We start from the raw sequence: 14,372 nt of genomic DNA, 5'->3' as shown, positions 1-14,372 counted from the left end.
TTCGTCTCCAGTACATCTCTAGAAAGCAGCTCCGAAAACTTGGCCGAAGCGCCGGCCAGCCGCAGGCAGGCAGTGACCCGAGAGCCCTCCCCAGTTCGGGCTTTCCCTGCCTCCGGTCAGACGGTTTTTTGGCAGCCGAAGCCGGACTCTCGGGAGCGGCAGTCGTTTGCTGTCCGGGACACCCAGATGGCCCTTCAGCTGCCGTAAGATCGCCGGGGCTGAGATGAGCGAGCGGTGCGATACCCCGAGCGCTGCCGGCGCTCGCCGCGATGCCCCGGGTGCGCGCAGCCCCTCGCCGGCGGCAGGCAGGAGCTGTGGGTCCTTGTGCCACGCAGCGGCAGCAGGAGTTGCTGGAAGCTGCGAAACAGCATGGCTGAAAGAGAAAACAACACCCCGCATCTAACCTCTGCCCTCCCCAGGAGGGATTGGGGGGCAAATTGGTGAATTTGCCATTTTTATTTTGCATGGAAGGAGGCCGTGACTCTGGCGGAGGGATGAAACCCAGCAGTTCCAGGGCCGGGGTTAGATGCTCCCCAGTAACACCTGGGAGTCCCGGGGGGGGGTCCAAAACCTCCGGCACAGCCCTCTGCCCTCCAGCCCCTCGAAGCGGGGGGCACGGCTCTCGGCTCTCCCCAGACCCCCTCGCGCTCGCTGGGCTCGGCAGAAGGAAGCCGTGGTTAAATCCCAAGGTCGGAGCCTGCAAAGCAGCTTAGTCCCACCAGGCTGGGGCTGCCGGGGTCCCCTGGGGCTGGAAAAGCAAAAGAAAAGGAGGATGAGGAAGGGGGGGGGCATCACGACCAGCTCCCCCAAAATTAGCCAGGCAAATTTACACCATTCAACCCGAGTACCTTTACCAACAGCCACGTGGGGATATACAGAATATCTCTGGGTTTGGAGGCTGCCTGGGCTCAAGCCCCTCTGCTTCCATAGTCCCTCCTTCGCTGGGAGCCGTTCACCTGGCCCGTGGGACGCCGATGTTCGCCGGCAGCCAGGACGATGGCTCCAGCACGCGGGGACAGAGGTCCTGCCCTTCCCGGCGCTGTGAGACATCACTGCCTTTAGCTGCTGTAATGGGTTTCTAAAATTAGCTGTACACTCTGCCCTTGGATTCGAGCGGGACAGTTCTCAGTTGTTTAATATCAAAAGTCAAAAAAAAAAAAAAAAAAAAAAAAGGGAAGCAAAGCACAAAAGCAACCCCGTCAATGCATGTCTAAGTTTATTTTATCACTTGTCCTGCAGAACTCAACATCTATTTTAAGTCATTTATGAAGAGTACAAGTGTGAATAGCTGCAGAAGTTTTGCAATTCCAAGACACCACATACAGCTTCTAAAAAAAGCAAATTTAACCTTCCCAACAAAGCCTCAACAAGCATCCCACCCTTCCCCAGATCACGTTTCCAAGCTACTGATTTCAGACAGCAAAAGCTCATCTCCTCCACATCTGAAGTTGATTATTTTTATGAAGAGGTCCCCGGCGTGTGGCAGCATCACCGCCCTCGCCCCTTGCTGGCATCTCGCCCCACGGGTGCCTCCCTTCCGGACGGGCTCGGTTTACCCCACGCCGAGCGGGACAGGTGCAGGTTGGTCCCTCGGGGTTTATCCCTCCCTTCGATTTATGAGTATTTTACATTTTGCCACGGGCCACAGCTCCTATAAATAAACCTGGGCTGCCCGTGGCAGATGTGAAGCCTATCGCTGCCTGCATGCTCCGTTAGAGGCCTCAGCTTCCCAGCAGCGTGAATGTGAATAGATCTGAATCTGCAATGAGATATTAATTGGAAGCAACGCTATTCTATCTTCGGAAGGGGAATTTTAATTGAGGACCACCGTTAGCTAACAAGCTAATATCTTCCTGCACCACGTGGTCACAGCGAGCCAAGGCAGGAACAGGAGGTGCCAGGATGTGCTCTTTTTAATCAGAGCTTCTCCTATCACCTCTTTCTCCGCAAATCAACCCAAATTAGCAGCCCAGTGTTTACCACCCAGCAAACCCGCCACCAGCAATTGCTTGATTTGACTCGTAGTTTCCTAAAAGGGGCAGATCTTGAGCAGATCAACTACAAGGCAAGTAAAGCCCCGTATGGGCAGGTACTGCCTTGGATTCGGTGAAGCCGTTGCGGCCAGCAGGGCAACCAACGCTCCGCAGAAACATCTCAGCAAGGTGAGTGTCCGGAGCATCCCAGTGAGATCCGTCCTGACCAGCAACACCTCCCTTCATGCCCATTAAGTCCTAACAGGCTGGGCTGTTTTCAAGCTGATGGCTCGAGTTCAAGACGAGCATCTGCTGGTGCTCAGCGGGGTGCTCCGGGGTACTGCAGAAGGTCCCGAGAAGCCCTTCAGATGGAGCACAGGGCTGAGCACCAGCTTCATTTGACTTGGGAGGCAGCGAGAAGGCAACACGCTGAGCAACCCCGTCTTTGGGGATGGCTGGTTTTTATCTGCCGCTGTCTCGCTTGCTCTGTCACAACCTGGCAGGACTGCTTGCTTTCTGAGATTTCAATAAATGGGAGCAAAATAGGAATTCTCAAATATCACAACACTTGCAAATGCAAGGTTCAGGAGGTTGGTTTTTTTCCCCCCATTCCTGCCTAAATCTAGTCCACCCAGTGTTGCACTGAACTCGAAACAGGATGGAAAGAGAGATTGTATCTGAGAAGAGTACCCCTAGTCTTGCATTTTCCATGTATTTTGGTAAAGACAGAGCTTTCTGGGACACGGGGAGGACACAGGCACCACTGCAGCCTCCTCCAGGGAGGGAGGCAGGGCTGGAAACGCCGTGTCCTGCAGAACAACTCTCCATTAGCTGAGGCTTTTGATTTCCAAGGGTGGGAGCAGGGGATGATCATTGCCTCCATCCTACGAAGCAGAAAGCAAAGCTACAGCGAAGCGGCCGGCAGGGAGCGAAGGGACAGATCCTGCCGCAGGATGAAAGGGGAGCGGGCGCCAGCGAAGTCGCCTCCATCCGTCACTGCCACATGTCGCCCGCGTCCCCGTTCTCGTGGAACTTGTGGACGTGGTCGGCGTACCTGGGGAAAGGGCACAGCCACGTTAACTCACAGCAAGGTCCGAAGCACTTTGGGAGCTGAGCAGGAGCCGCTTCGTTTCTGAGCGCTAGCCACGATAATTAGCACCGCGCTTTCCCCCAGCCATGGGCAGCAGCGTCTGGGAGCTGCTCAGGGCAACCGGAGTGAAGGCACGGGCCTGATCCTGGTCTCCAGGCTCACGTTTGGCTTTAGCAGGTTTCCTCACCCGGGCAAGAACCGCTCACGGGAAGGGATTTGGAGAAGGCGGGCGGTTGCCTCGCTCCGTGCACTTTTTCTCCCCCCTCATTGGATTAAGGATTTAAAACCCAGTGAACCACCCTCGTTTGCAGGATAGACGTGCATTAAGCAGCACCCAAAAACTGCTGCAAACCACCAGGCTCCGTCCACCGAACCTGGGTGGACAAAGCTCCCGAGCCCCGGGGCCGGGCTGACCCAGCTTATCCTCACACCCACTTCTTAGCACAGTACGCGGCACAATCCCTTCCCACGCTCTCGCTCCAGGCCGTTTTGTAGAGCACCTGCAAAATAAGAAATGCAATCAGCTCTGCTTTCGCCTGCCCATCTCTGCCCACCCTTGCAGCAGCCCGTGTCACCGCTGGGCCATCCCATCCCTGCCATCCTGTCCCCGTGGCCACCGGCAAAATCTCTGCTGCAGCATTTTGCAGGCATCCGCGGCTTTAGTGCATCAAGCAGAGACCTACAGCGATGCTCTGGGTAAAATCGGTTTCGCAGCCTTGCACTACCAGCATGGAGAAACCCGGCGTGTGTTTCAGGGGGTTGCCCTCAGGACGGTCAGGACGACCTTTTCCCGTGGGTTATTTTTGCCGGGGCAGCGCTGCCGCAGCTGTGGTGGTTTGAGGTAAGGCGGGCGCGCTCGAGGCTGCACCCGGATGGAGACGTGTTTTTGGAACAGGCTTAAGGAAGGTCACTGCTCGGTTTGGCTCCTTTTTCCCTTCAGGCCACCAGGTTTCCATTTCAAAGCTGCGGTCCGAGGAGGCGGGGAGGCAGCGGTGGGAATTGGGAGAAGCCCTCCCGGCCCAGGCTGATGCACTCAAGCCTCGGGGATTTGTCAGCCGCCGTTATCTTATCACCAGGGAAATACTCTAACTCCACAAACACCCGTCAGCGGGCCTCCAAATTAGGGTTAATTGAAATCACAACAGGCAGAAGGCAGCGGGCGGGAAGGGGTGAAGGCCATGCTGTCTCCCGGGATTAGCAGCAAAGACATTGCTCCCACCGCCGGGATGGAGGAGCCGGGGGCTTGTCCGGTCCCGGTCGGACACATGGTGTGTGCCCAGCCCAGGCAGTGCTGGGTGCTGGATGTCAGGCCCTTTTGTGTCTAGAGGAAGTAAGATCATTCCAGCCATGTAATATTTATGAATTTCACTTTTTTTATTTTGGGTTAGAGCTTTAAAGTTTAATGATGTTTAACTTTTTATTTTCTTTGCTCCTTTCCTCACCAAAATAACACAAAGTTGGTTTTACTTTGAGAAGATCAGGAGAAATATTGTTCTGATTTGTCTTTCATCTTGTTTCATCGTTTAATTATTGATGATTTCTTTGGGGTTTTTTTCCGTGAAATGATAAATAAACTCCCAGAAACTGCAAGAATATAGGAGGAGTTTGCACCACAGCTGAATCCCAGGGGATTTGGGTTGGCTCAAGCCTCTATTCCTAACTGAACCTCTACCTCTCTAATTCCAACCCTACGTACAGTCATGGAAATTTGAAAACTAGAGAAAACAGAGCCACAGGGCAAGTAAGAACCGTGGGGAGAAGCACAGCTCGCACAGCATAATGCAGAGGCAGAGCTCATCACTTGGAGAGGCAGTGAATGTAACCGAGCTCCACTGAGCAGGAGGTTAAGGGACGTACGCAGAAATAGATAGGTGGAATTGCACACGGCCTAGAAACAGGCAATGTGGGGTCATGGGATGTATTTTATTCCTAAAATTGCTTACGGTATTAGCTTCACAATAATTAATCAAAATTTGGCTGCCTGACGAGCAGAGGACTTGCTTGCCTGTGTGCAGGGATGGCGAACCAGACCTGCACCCACATAGGCTAAACCCCGTGTGAGCTCCCAGGACGGTGGCACCAGGGCCCCACGGCTGTTTCCAGGCACGATATGAAGACACAAATGGCTTCCAGCTCCTGCCCTTGGGCAAGTCCGTGCCCACCCAAGGGCGGCCATTCCTGCCCCATGGAGCCGAGGGGGATATTTATTGGCATGTACGTGTCTCCGCTGAGCCGTGCTGCCCACGGTCCCGGCCGCCCTGTGCCTCCAGAGCCAGTGAGACAGCACTCGCTTGGCTTAATATCTTAAAAAAGCAAATTTTGCCCCTGGATGGGATGCTTGCTGACACTTTTTTGGGGTGCCCCCTCCTTACGTGGCCCCTGCACTTACCAGGAAGACAAGGCAGTGTAGGAACAGGGTGTAGAAGAAGGCAACCGTACGAGCTGTTTTGTTAGACAGGATGAGCCGCCCCTGCAGCAAGAGCAGAACAGAAAATCCCATTTTAATGTGGTTCAGTGGAAACCAGCCCTCCCCGCGCACAGTCTCGGAGAGACCCTGGCTGAGATCAGGGCCCTGTTTGTGCTAGACCCTACGTAAACGTGCAGGCGAGATGGGATGCTTTGCCACCCATCTGTGCCCATCTCTGAGCAGCCGCTCTCCTTCAAGGTGGCTACCGCAAGTGCCGATGCTCTCAGCCCAAAACTGCCCAAATTGACGTGAATTCAGGGCTGCGAACCGTGGGGTTTCCTGCGCTGAAAACTCTCAGCGTTCATTTTGAGCTGCTTTTACCCCAGCTTTCTCCACTGGCTCTGCCTGCTCCCCCTGCACCAGCCCTGACTCAGTGCCTGCCGGCGGCACAGCGCTGCTCCGGAGAGAAACCCCAGCAGTAATTAAGTCTCGCACATTTTTAATTCATCAGCTCAAACAACTTGTGATTTGCAGCGTCCCCTCGCCGCCTCCTCAGCAGGGCGGCTGAGCAAACGCTACGCCGGCGTTCCCGAAGGCTGGCCTTGCCGCACAGCACCCCAGCTCTGCTGTGGCACCCCAGGAATGACTCCGAGGAGGATTTTGCAGCCAGACCCACAGCGATGGTACAGCCTCCCAAGCGCCCTGGCATGTTTTAAGGGTGACCACTCTGCACCCCGGGGTTTGCACGCTCCTCCAGCTCCTGGCGAACCTCCAGCCAGCTCAGCCTAAAGCAACCGCGGTCCCGTCCCGACCCACCGGCAGCAAAGAGCCGGTGAAGTGGGATTAAAGGCTTGGTACGGTGTGGAGTGCCCAGCTTTGGCAGTGGCGAGGCAACGTGCTTGCTGAGAGCTGTGAACACCCTCTGCCAGGCTGCAGTGATGGCTGAGCACCTTGGAAAATGTATGCTCTCAAGGATGCCAGTCGCTGCTAGGCTATTGATTTTAGGGGAGCTGCGTGCCGGACCCTTGGCTGCTTTCCCCAGTAACAGCCCTGCTGCTGCATGGGGGAGGCTCATGGCTGGACCTGGTGGTCCGGGCAGGTTCCTGGGGTCCCACAGCTTGTCCCGCTGCTCTTCCAACTTGTCAAAGATAATTGTATTTAAGGGAAGGTCTTCACCCCTGCTTCCTCACCCCTGAGCATGAGCTCTCAGGCACGTGCTGCCTCCTCCTGCTGCCGGTCCCCAGCACGGTGGGTACCACTGCGGGAGAGGACACGAGGTGGAGGAGCATCAACGGCCCTTGGGAAGGCACACAGCACTGCTCGGGCTAAAGCAAAGCACCCCCAAAGTAGGGAGTGCCAGATGGACATTGCCCTGGGGGATTTCAGAGAGCAACCAGGAACATGGAAATACCTTGGGCATCTTCAAAACCTCACTAGTACCCTGGTCTGCAGGTTTACCCATTTCTCTGGCTCTGCAAGGTCTATCCTGAAAGATTTACCCTCCACCTTTGCCAGCCCTGTGCCAGCCTGCAGAGATGTCCGAGCTCGCTGGGCACGAGAAACCCTGCGGGACTGGGCAGTGTCGTGCTCCAACCCCTCATTTTGGGGAGGCCACTGAACAGCAGCCAAACCCTGACGATGTCTGAGCCCTTCTGGCCCAGGACACTGGAGTCCCAATGGGAACATCTTTGTGTCCATCCCTTCAAAAGAGCCAAAGCTGGGACTAACCGCAGCCTAGAAAAGCAGCTGATGAAGGATGGATCCTACCTTCCTACATAGAACTTTTTATTCCTGCTGTAAACGTTAGGGATTCATTATGGACATAAGCACATTCCCCAAACCACGACGTGGGCTTTCCAAAGCTGGCATTAAAACCCACAGATCTCCCACCAAACCAACTCTGGGCTGAAATCTTCTTTGCTATTCATGGCCACGGCGGAGGCTGCTGTAACAAACAAGATTATGTTCTTAAATATTCCCAAGGAATAACTCCCCTAAGTCAGTTTTTTTTGTAAATGCCTTTCATTAATTCTCCGTGGTGCTGGCACGCCACCCAATCCATATTCATGTTGGCATTTGCTTGGTTTTTATGCAAATGACAACTTTGCCTTTATTACAAGATAGTTCTGTATTCTGTGGCTGTTGCAGACCAGCGGTCCCACATTAACCTCTGTTGTGCCAGACAGCCGGGGGTTAGCTCAGCCAAAACCTGAACCCGAGCCTGCTGCTCATGTCACAAATAATGTCAGATCTCAGTAACAACACTTTTAGCTTGGAAAGCAGCGTTCATCTCTAAGAGATGGTACCCAATACCCACCGTGGCAGCAGCAGCCCTCCTGCCCGCTACGGCTCAGGCAAGGACCCTCTGCTGCTGCAGACACTGGCAGCTCCCCAATATTTTCCCCGATGCTTTTTTTGGAAGAGCAGGAAGGGTCAGGGCTTGAGAAGAGGTTTTTCTGGAGAATGCGGTAAGAAACCACTATGCGCCCGAGGATGCTGTGCTGTGCAAGGCAGAGCATCTCCCCTGGAGCGGGACCCTTGGCAGCCTGGTGCTCGCCTGCTCCCCAGCCGTGCGGGGTGCCGGGGCTCTCTGGGTGAGTCTTCTATGGGGAGTCAGGCTGAGCTAACCCCGACTGCACGCTGTGTGCAGAGAGGTTTTGTCCCCGGGCCAGCCCTCGGCTGGGGATGCGGTGCTGAGCCCCCCCAGCCGTGTTACAAACCAGAGGAGAGCTGCTTCCCGCAGCCCAGCGCATCCTCCTCCCAGCACTGCCCGGGGGAGAGACAGAAGTTCATGGTGATCCTCTGAGACACACGCTGTCCCCGAGCTCCCGGGCTGTGCCCTGACACTGCAGCGACCTGGGCTGTGGCATGGCTGGCCGGGTTGGGTCTGGGTCACCCGCTCTGGCCAGGACCCCCTGGGATGCTGTGGGATGGAGTGGGGGAAAAGGGAAGGAAAGGGGAAGGGAGGAAAGTGAGTTCTCCCAAACTGAGCTCCAGCGCGGCCCTGGCATGGACTGTACCTCTGCCTGGCGGAGCAGGGATGGTGTCTGTCCCCCACCCACGGCCAAGCCCAGCAGCAGCATTCCCAGTGCAGGCACTGGGCTAAAAACCTCTCGTCACCCACTGTGGCACGGCGGGTGCAGCCCACTCACCATGCTCAGCGTGGCTTTATCCCAGGGACTGAGGCTCAGGTACTTCCGCTGGCGTTCCTGCAGGTAAACAGTACAAGAAGCTGATTTTTGAGCCTCAAAGGGCTGATTTGAGCCTCAAAGGGCTGATTTGGGGTTTGCAAATCAGGGAAGGAGCTCTGTGCCTTGCGATGCTCCCATGCCCCCATACACACAGCTGTAGGGGACACTGGGTGTGGACAACGGCTTTTTTTTTTAAATTACTTTTTAAAGCGAATGGCATTTGAGTATGTTTTGTGCTGTCCCTGGATTTCATCCGAGTCATAAAATAATTTCCCTGAGAGGTTTCATTCTCTGGCTACTCCCTCCCTCCAACACACCCGGCCCACCTTGCTGTGAGCAAAACCAGAACCGAGCAAAGCAACCCGCTCATCGCCCGCAGCACGCTGCAAAGCCCCTTTCCTCCCTACGCCGGGCAAAGCCACGCTCTGCGGTGCCAAAAACGGGGCCGTGGGAGTCCTACCCCGGCCGCGGGAGGCAACGATCCCGTGGCAGAAGGAAGGGCTGATGCGCAGGGAGGGTGCCGGGGGCTTTTCATACCTTCCTGCTGAAGGAGGAGAAGGGGTCCAGGCGCTCTTCGTACTGCGAGGAGTAGCGCTGCTCGGTGTCGTCCCTGCTGCCGCCCTGCGGGAGCAAAGGCAGGGTGAGAGCCAGCGGGCACCCGTGCTGGCGTAGCTGCCTGTGCCTATCCCCCTCCAGTGCAGAGGTGTATGGACACCCAGCACAGGGACAGGGCCCCCCCAGCCCCCCTGAGCTGCTCATTTGGAAGACATCACCCCCAAAGGATGGAGCAGCACAGCCCAGAGCTGACCTGCGGGGCCGACAGCATCTGTCCCCTTCAAAAAGGAGAAGCACAACAGGAGCTATTTAACAAAGTCCTTTCTTCCATGGGGACTCCACCTGTGTCTCCCTATTTTTTGCCCTTTCCGTGAAATAATAGTCATCTGTGTCACCCCAGAGAGCTCACCTGGAAACGCCTGGGCTAGCACAAATCCCACTCTGAATTCCTTTGCTGCTGGGCCAGGTAGGAGGGAGACAGCAGTTTAGGAGGAGGAAATAATTGTTGAAACATACAGCTGGTATTAGCTGGGCAAAGGGCAAGGAAAATGAAGGATACTCCTTCAAAGAAGCCAAAGATTTAGGTCGGTTCAGACAGGCTGGGTTTTAAACTCCTCCTGGGACGGAGGTTCCCCTCGCGCAGCCGCGCAGGCGGTGCTGGAGGAACGGCGGCAGCGAGCCCCGAGGATGCTCGCGCAGCCAGCACATCCCTGCTCCTCCTTTCTCCAATGCTTCCTCTGCAGGTCACAAGAATTGCAGATTCCACGTCGTTCCTACCCAAAAACCAGCCTGGAAACAGCACGTGCTGCCACCAGGCATGATCGTAGTCCAGTGCGAGCCCTGGCTCTCAGCTACGTGGGCTGCACGTCCCTGCTCAAGGGCTCCGGTGCTAATCCATCTCTCTCCCCAGCACCGTGCCTTCTCCAGCTCTGCCCTGCCAGCACCGTGATGCTGACATTTACCAAGGTCTTTCTGGACCATTTACTACGTGCCGCTGGTTGTCCTCCTGCCCGACCACCCCAGCACGCTGGCCGGTGGCTCCGTTTCACCGCGGGTAAACCCCGCTGCACGCAGACCTTTAGCAAATATGCCCTTACACGCCGCAATACGATCCACGGGTCACCGCGCAGTCAGAAGCCAGCGATGAGACCAGCTCCCAATTTAGGGGCGATGAATTCGCTATAGCCTGGCCTTATTGAATGATCTTTGATGAGTATTTTTAACGTGTCACATGCCCGGTTAGGTGGTGAATTATGCAATCCTCTGTGCTGCTGCGTCGAAGGCTTTTGCTCTTTAGATCATGTGAATGGCATTCAGGGGTTGCCTTGTGGCAGCAGATAAACAGGGGGATGATCTTCCGCGGGAGAAACGGGCAAAAATGTCAGAGGGCCCGACCCAGCGTCATCACTGAGACATAAATAAAAGAACCAAATAAGGTCCTTCACGGCTGTAGGAGTTTCCCATCCCCAAACGCTATTAAAATATCCATCAATAAAAAGGACTCAGTCCAGTCAGCAGCTTTGGGGGAGGACGGCAGGGCAAGCAGCAGGCAGGGCGAGGAGCCGGCGTTCGAACCGATGTCCCCCCCCCGCCGTTATTGTCACTTTTGCATTTATAAGGAAAGCCCGAGGTCACGTAGCCCAGCTCCAACCGAGGAAGTGGTTGCAGCTGAAAGCTCCCTGACCCGCTGCCAAAACCCCCAGGGATTTCCAGGGATGAAACCCCCAAGGGACGTGGCATGAGCAGAGCAGGTTGCAGCAAAGTCTGGCCCCCCCTCCCCAGCCTCCTCCTGGTGTTACTGGGATGGTTTTGGGCTGGTTTCTGCTCTTTTGGGGACAGGCCCTGGCTGCCCAGGGGAGTGAGAAGCCGAGCAGCTCTCTCTGCTGGCCACAAGAAATTCAGAGTGTTGGGGAATGAACATAGGTATGACAGGATGAATTGTTTTTCAGCCTCTGACTGCAGGGATTTATTGCAGAAGGTCCCAATTTAACCTTTTGCTGCCTGGCTGGGCAGAGGCATCCACGACTTGCCTGCTGGAGCATCACGCTGCTGGCAGTGAGCATCAAAGGGGTTTGTAGCAGCTCTTTTGGGGAGGAAATCCGAGCTTCTGTCATCAAAGATGTCAGCCACCCTTCAGCACAGTTAAAAACTACCTTCCCAGCAGAGAGGCTGGGTACCTGCTCCTCTATACGGAGCATTCAACCTTTCTTCACCCCAATTAGCTCCGATTTTCTAACTTTCATGCAAGGTGCGTGTGGGTAATGTGCAATTTCCCCATTGCTCCTGTACACATAGGGTAATGGTCTGCATTTGGAGTCTGTCTGTCCGTGTGACCCCAGCCGGAGGATGGACAGACAGACAGCCACTCACCCGGCCGGGGTAGCTCTGCAGGAACTTGATCTTCTCGTAGAGCTTGATGTTGTCGGCTCTCAGGTTGTCCAGCTCGCTCTGCAGAGCGTGCACCGTGTGCTGCATCATGCGGTTCTCCTGCATGGGGGGATGAGGGGGCCGTTAGCAGCGAGGCCGGGGGAAGGACAGGATCTGCCCGGGTAGGAGGCAGAAGGGGGTGTTGATCTGGTGTGTCCAGCCGGGGTTTAGTCCCCTCTCAGTACTTAAAATCCTACGGCTTTGAATTAAAATTGCTCCCAAATTAAAATTGTCCCAGCTGCTGCTGAACGGGGCCTCCAGTCCTGAACCATTAACGAACCTGATCCCTCCGTGGCCGAAGAAGGGCCGGACAGCCAGGGTGGCTGTGGGTGGCTTTGGGCTGAGACCATGCCCCACAGGAGGTGGAAAGCCAGCCTGCCGGCTTTGAAGAGGTCATTTTGAGCTGTACTTCAATTTGTAGAGCTATTGGGTTTTTACTCCAAACCACATTCCCTACGTGCTTTTTATAGGGGACCCCCGAATGCTGTGCCAGACGGCCAAGCACACCTGCAAGGCAACAGGGATTCGGACCTGTCCTTCAACTGGAGCAACACCGATGGGCTGGGGGAGGCTTTGGTCCTGCTAACAGCAGAATAGATTTTTCTCTCGCTTGCAGTGGCGCTGACTGCGTTGTGCTGATCATAAATTCCCTGCAGGTCATTAAAGCAGCCAGCTCCAGACTGCAGGTCCTGCAGCCCCCGCTGGCCACCTTCCCCACCCGACGTACCCCCTCCAGCTCCTGGTTCCTGGCCCGGAATCGTTCCCTCTGGCTGGAGATGATGGAGAGGAGCGAGTCCACCTGCCCCTCGGGGAACGAAGTGCCGGGGGACGGCGGGTGACCTGCAGACAAGGCTTGGTATGAGAGGTGACCTGGCAGATGCCCCCCATCCATCCCGGAGAAAGCAGGGCTTAGCTCGAGGTTCCCCCTCTGACACCGCGGGACCTCAGGGGCACCCAGGCAGATAAATTCCTGTGCACAGCTATTACAGCGCGGACTAGTTTTTATGCTTTTGTTTATATTTGGGGGACTTTATCCTGGGAATGGACAGGTTCACTCCCCAGGGACAACCAGTCACTTTATTTGGTGCAACCCGTGGCTGCCTTCCTTCCCACGACCCCAACCCTCCCAGTCCCTGCTACGACTCCATCCCGCAGCTTTTGCAGCAGCCGTAGCCCTAAGAAAAGACCCAGTGCCACAACCAGCCCCTCCATCCACGTACTCTTCTCTCCCCTTCCCCTCCTTGCACAACGGCCACCCCCATTTTGTACTTTCTCCTCTTTCAGCCACCCCAGCAAAGCAGGGGCTGCTCGCCCGCAGCCATCGCCAGCTTGCCGTGCCCAGGAGCCCCATTTTGTGGGTGCCCCAGGCAGCTGCCCCCCACGATGGGGCTCTGCCAGTACCCTGGGGGGGGGCTGCGGCCACTCCTCCCCACTCTGCCTTCCCAGCAGTGGGAGGCATCCACGGCCAAGGAGAAATACGTCCCCGAGGCCGTGACTCAACCGGCTGCACAGAGGATCTATTCATAGCGCAGGATGGGTGGCTGCAGGTTGTTTGGCTTGGTGGGACTGTTGCTGTGATATTGTTTATGATGTGTTTTCAAAACCTTTCAAAACAAAAAACAACCAAAAACAACAACAAAAAAACCCCAGAAAGGAAGTGGGTTTTCTTCCAGAGGAGCCAAGTGTCATTACTTGTTTGATTCATTTTCTCCTGCAGACCTTGGCGCAGGAGCCAATGTAAAGGAAATGTTTAGCTCACTGGCTCTGGAGGGGGTTTGGTGTGGAAAGAGCGGGAGTTAAAGTGCCGGGTGTTTGGTTCAGCCTGGGTTCACTGACTCGGCACGGAGCCAGGCCTGGCACAGGGCTGCTGCACCATCTCGGGAGCAGCTGGAGGACCAGCAAACCATGGAAAACCCATCACTGGCCCCAGTGACGGACATGCGGGGCAGGCGATGTCTGTGCCTGCTTAGGAGCATCCTCACGCCGCCATCCCCGGAGAGGTGACCACCCTACCCACGGCACCAGGATGGCCCCTGCCAGCACCTTGGCTCGCAGCACGGCTCCAGCTTCGCGCCCGCCTCTCACCGTAAAACAGCGCCGTGGCCTCCTTGATGGGCTCAGGTATCTTCTCCAGGCTGGGGACGGCCGCACCCTGGGCAGCACAAGCAGAAGGGATTAAGTATTTCCCACCCACCCAAAGGTGCCTGGTCAAAGCAAACCCCTCCTGGGTCCTGCTACTGCCTCGACACCCACAGCCTCGTGGGAGCATTGCTGACAGACAAGCACCCTGCAAAGATCAAGACTGAGACAACGTGGAGAGGCTGGTGTTCAACCCTCAAATCCCATCCTTTGCCCGGGAAGGAGAACGGCTGGATGGTCCCTGGATGCCACCACCGTGACTCCCTCCCACACCAGTACCATCCATTGCATGGGCACAATGCAACCCTCTGCTGGGTGAGTTGGGAGAAAAAGGAGGGAAAAAAAAGAAGGAAAAACAAAGAAGGAAAAACAAAGAAGGAAAAAAGAAGGAAAAAAAGAAGGAAAAAAAAAGAAGGAAAAAAAGAAAAAAAAAAGAAGGAAAAAAAAAAGAAGGAAAAAAAAAGAAGGAAAAAAAAAGAAAAGGGGACAAAACAACCCCCATGCCTGCTGTTGACCTCTCCATCAGTGACAGTCAACCTCTGGGGCCATTTTGAGTGGTCGCTGCCCACCGCCAAGAGCCGAGCGTCGCG

At 55.6% G+C, this 14,372-nt stretch overlaps 1 protein-coding gene across 1 annotated transcript in view; it reads right to left on the bottom strand.

The window, feature by feature from the left end:
- Positions 1-1,199: 1,199 nt before the first annotated feature.
- The window catches only part of CUX1 (cut like homeobox 1), a 283,190-nt gene continuing 270,017 nt past the window's right edge, over positions 1,200-14,372 (bottom strand). The window contains exons 16-23 of the mRNA XM_075032520.1: positions 13,729-13,795; positions 12,371-12,483; positions 11,587-11,703; positions 9,199-9,282; positions 8,623-8,679; positions 5,453-5,533; positions 3,499-3,563; positions 1,200-3,027 (exon numbers count right to left, since the gene is read on the bottom strand). Coding sequence (XP_074888621.1) covers positions 2,967-3,027; positions 3,499-3,563; positions 5,453-5,533; positions 8,623-8,679; positions 9,199-9,282; positions 11,587-11,703; positions 12,371-12,483; positions 13,729-13,795 — 645 coding nt within the window. The 3' untranslated portion in view covers positions 1,200-2,966. The remainder of the gene's footprint in view (positions 3,028-3,498; positions 3,564-5,452; positions 5,534-8,622; positions 8,680-9,198; positions 9,283-11,586; positions 11,704-12,370; positions 12,484-13,728; positions 13,796-14,372) is intronic.

The sequence above is a fragment of the Buteo buteo genome, chromosome 7 (assembly GCF_964188355.1).
Source record: "Buteo buteo chromosome 7, bButBut1.hap1.1, whole genome shotgun sequence".
Classification (NCBI taxonomy): domain Eukaryota; kingdom Metazoa; phylum Chordata; class Aves; order Accipitriformes; family Accipitridae; genus Buteo; species Buteo buteo.
Note: the sequence above shows the minus strand (reverse complement) of the source record. Positions and strands in the feature narration are given on the sequence as shown.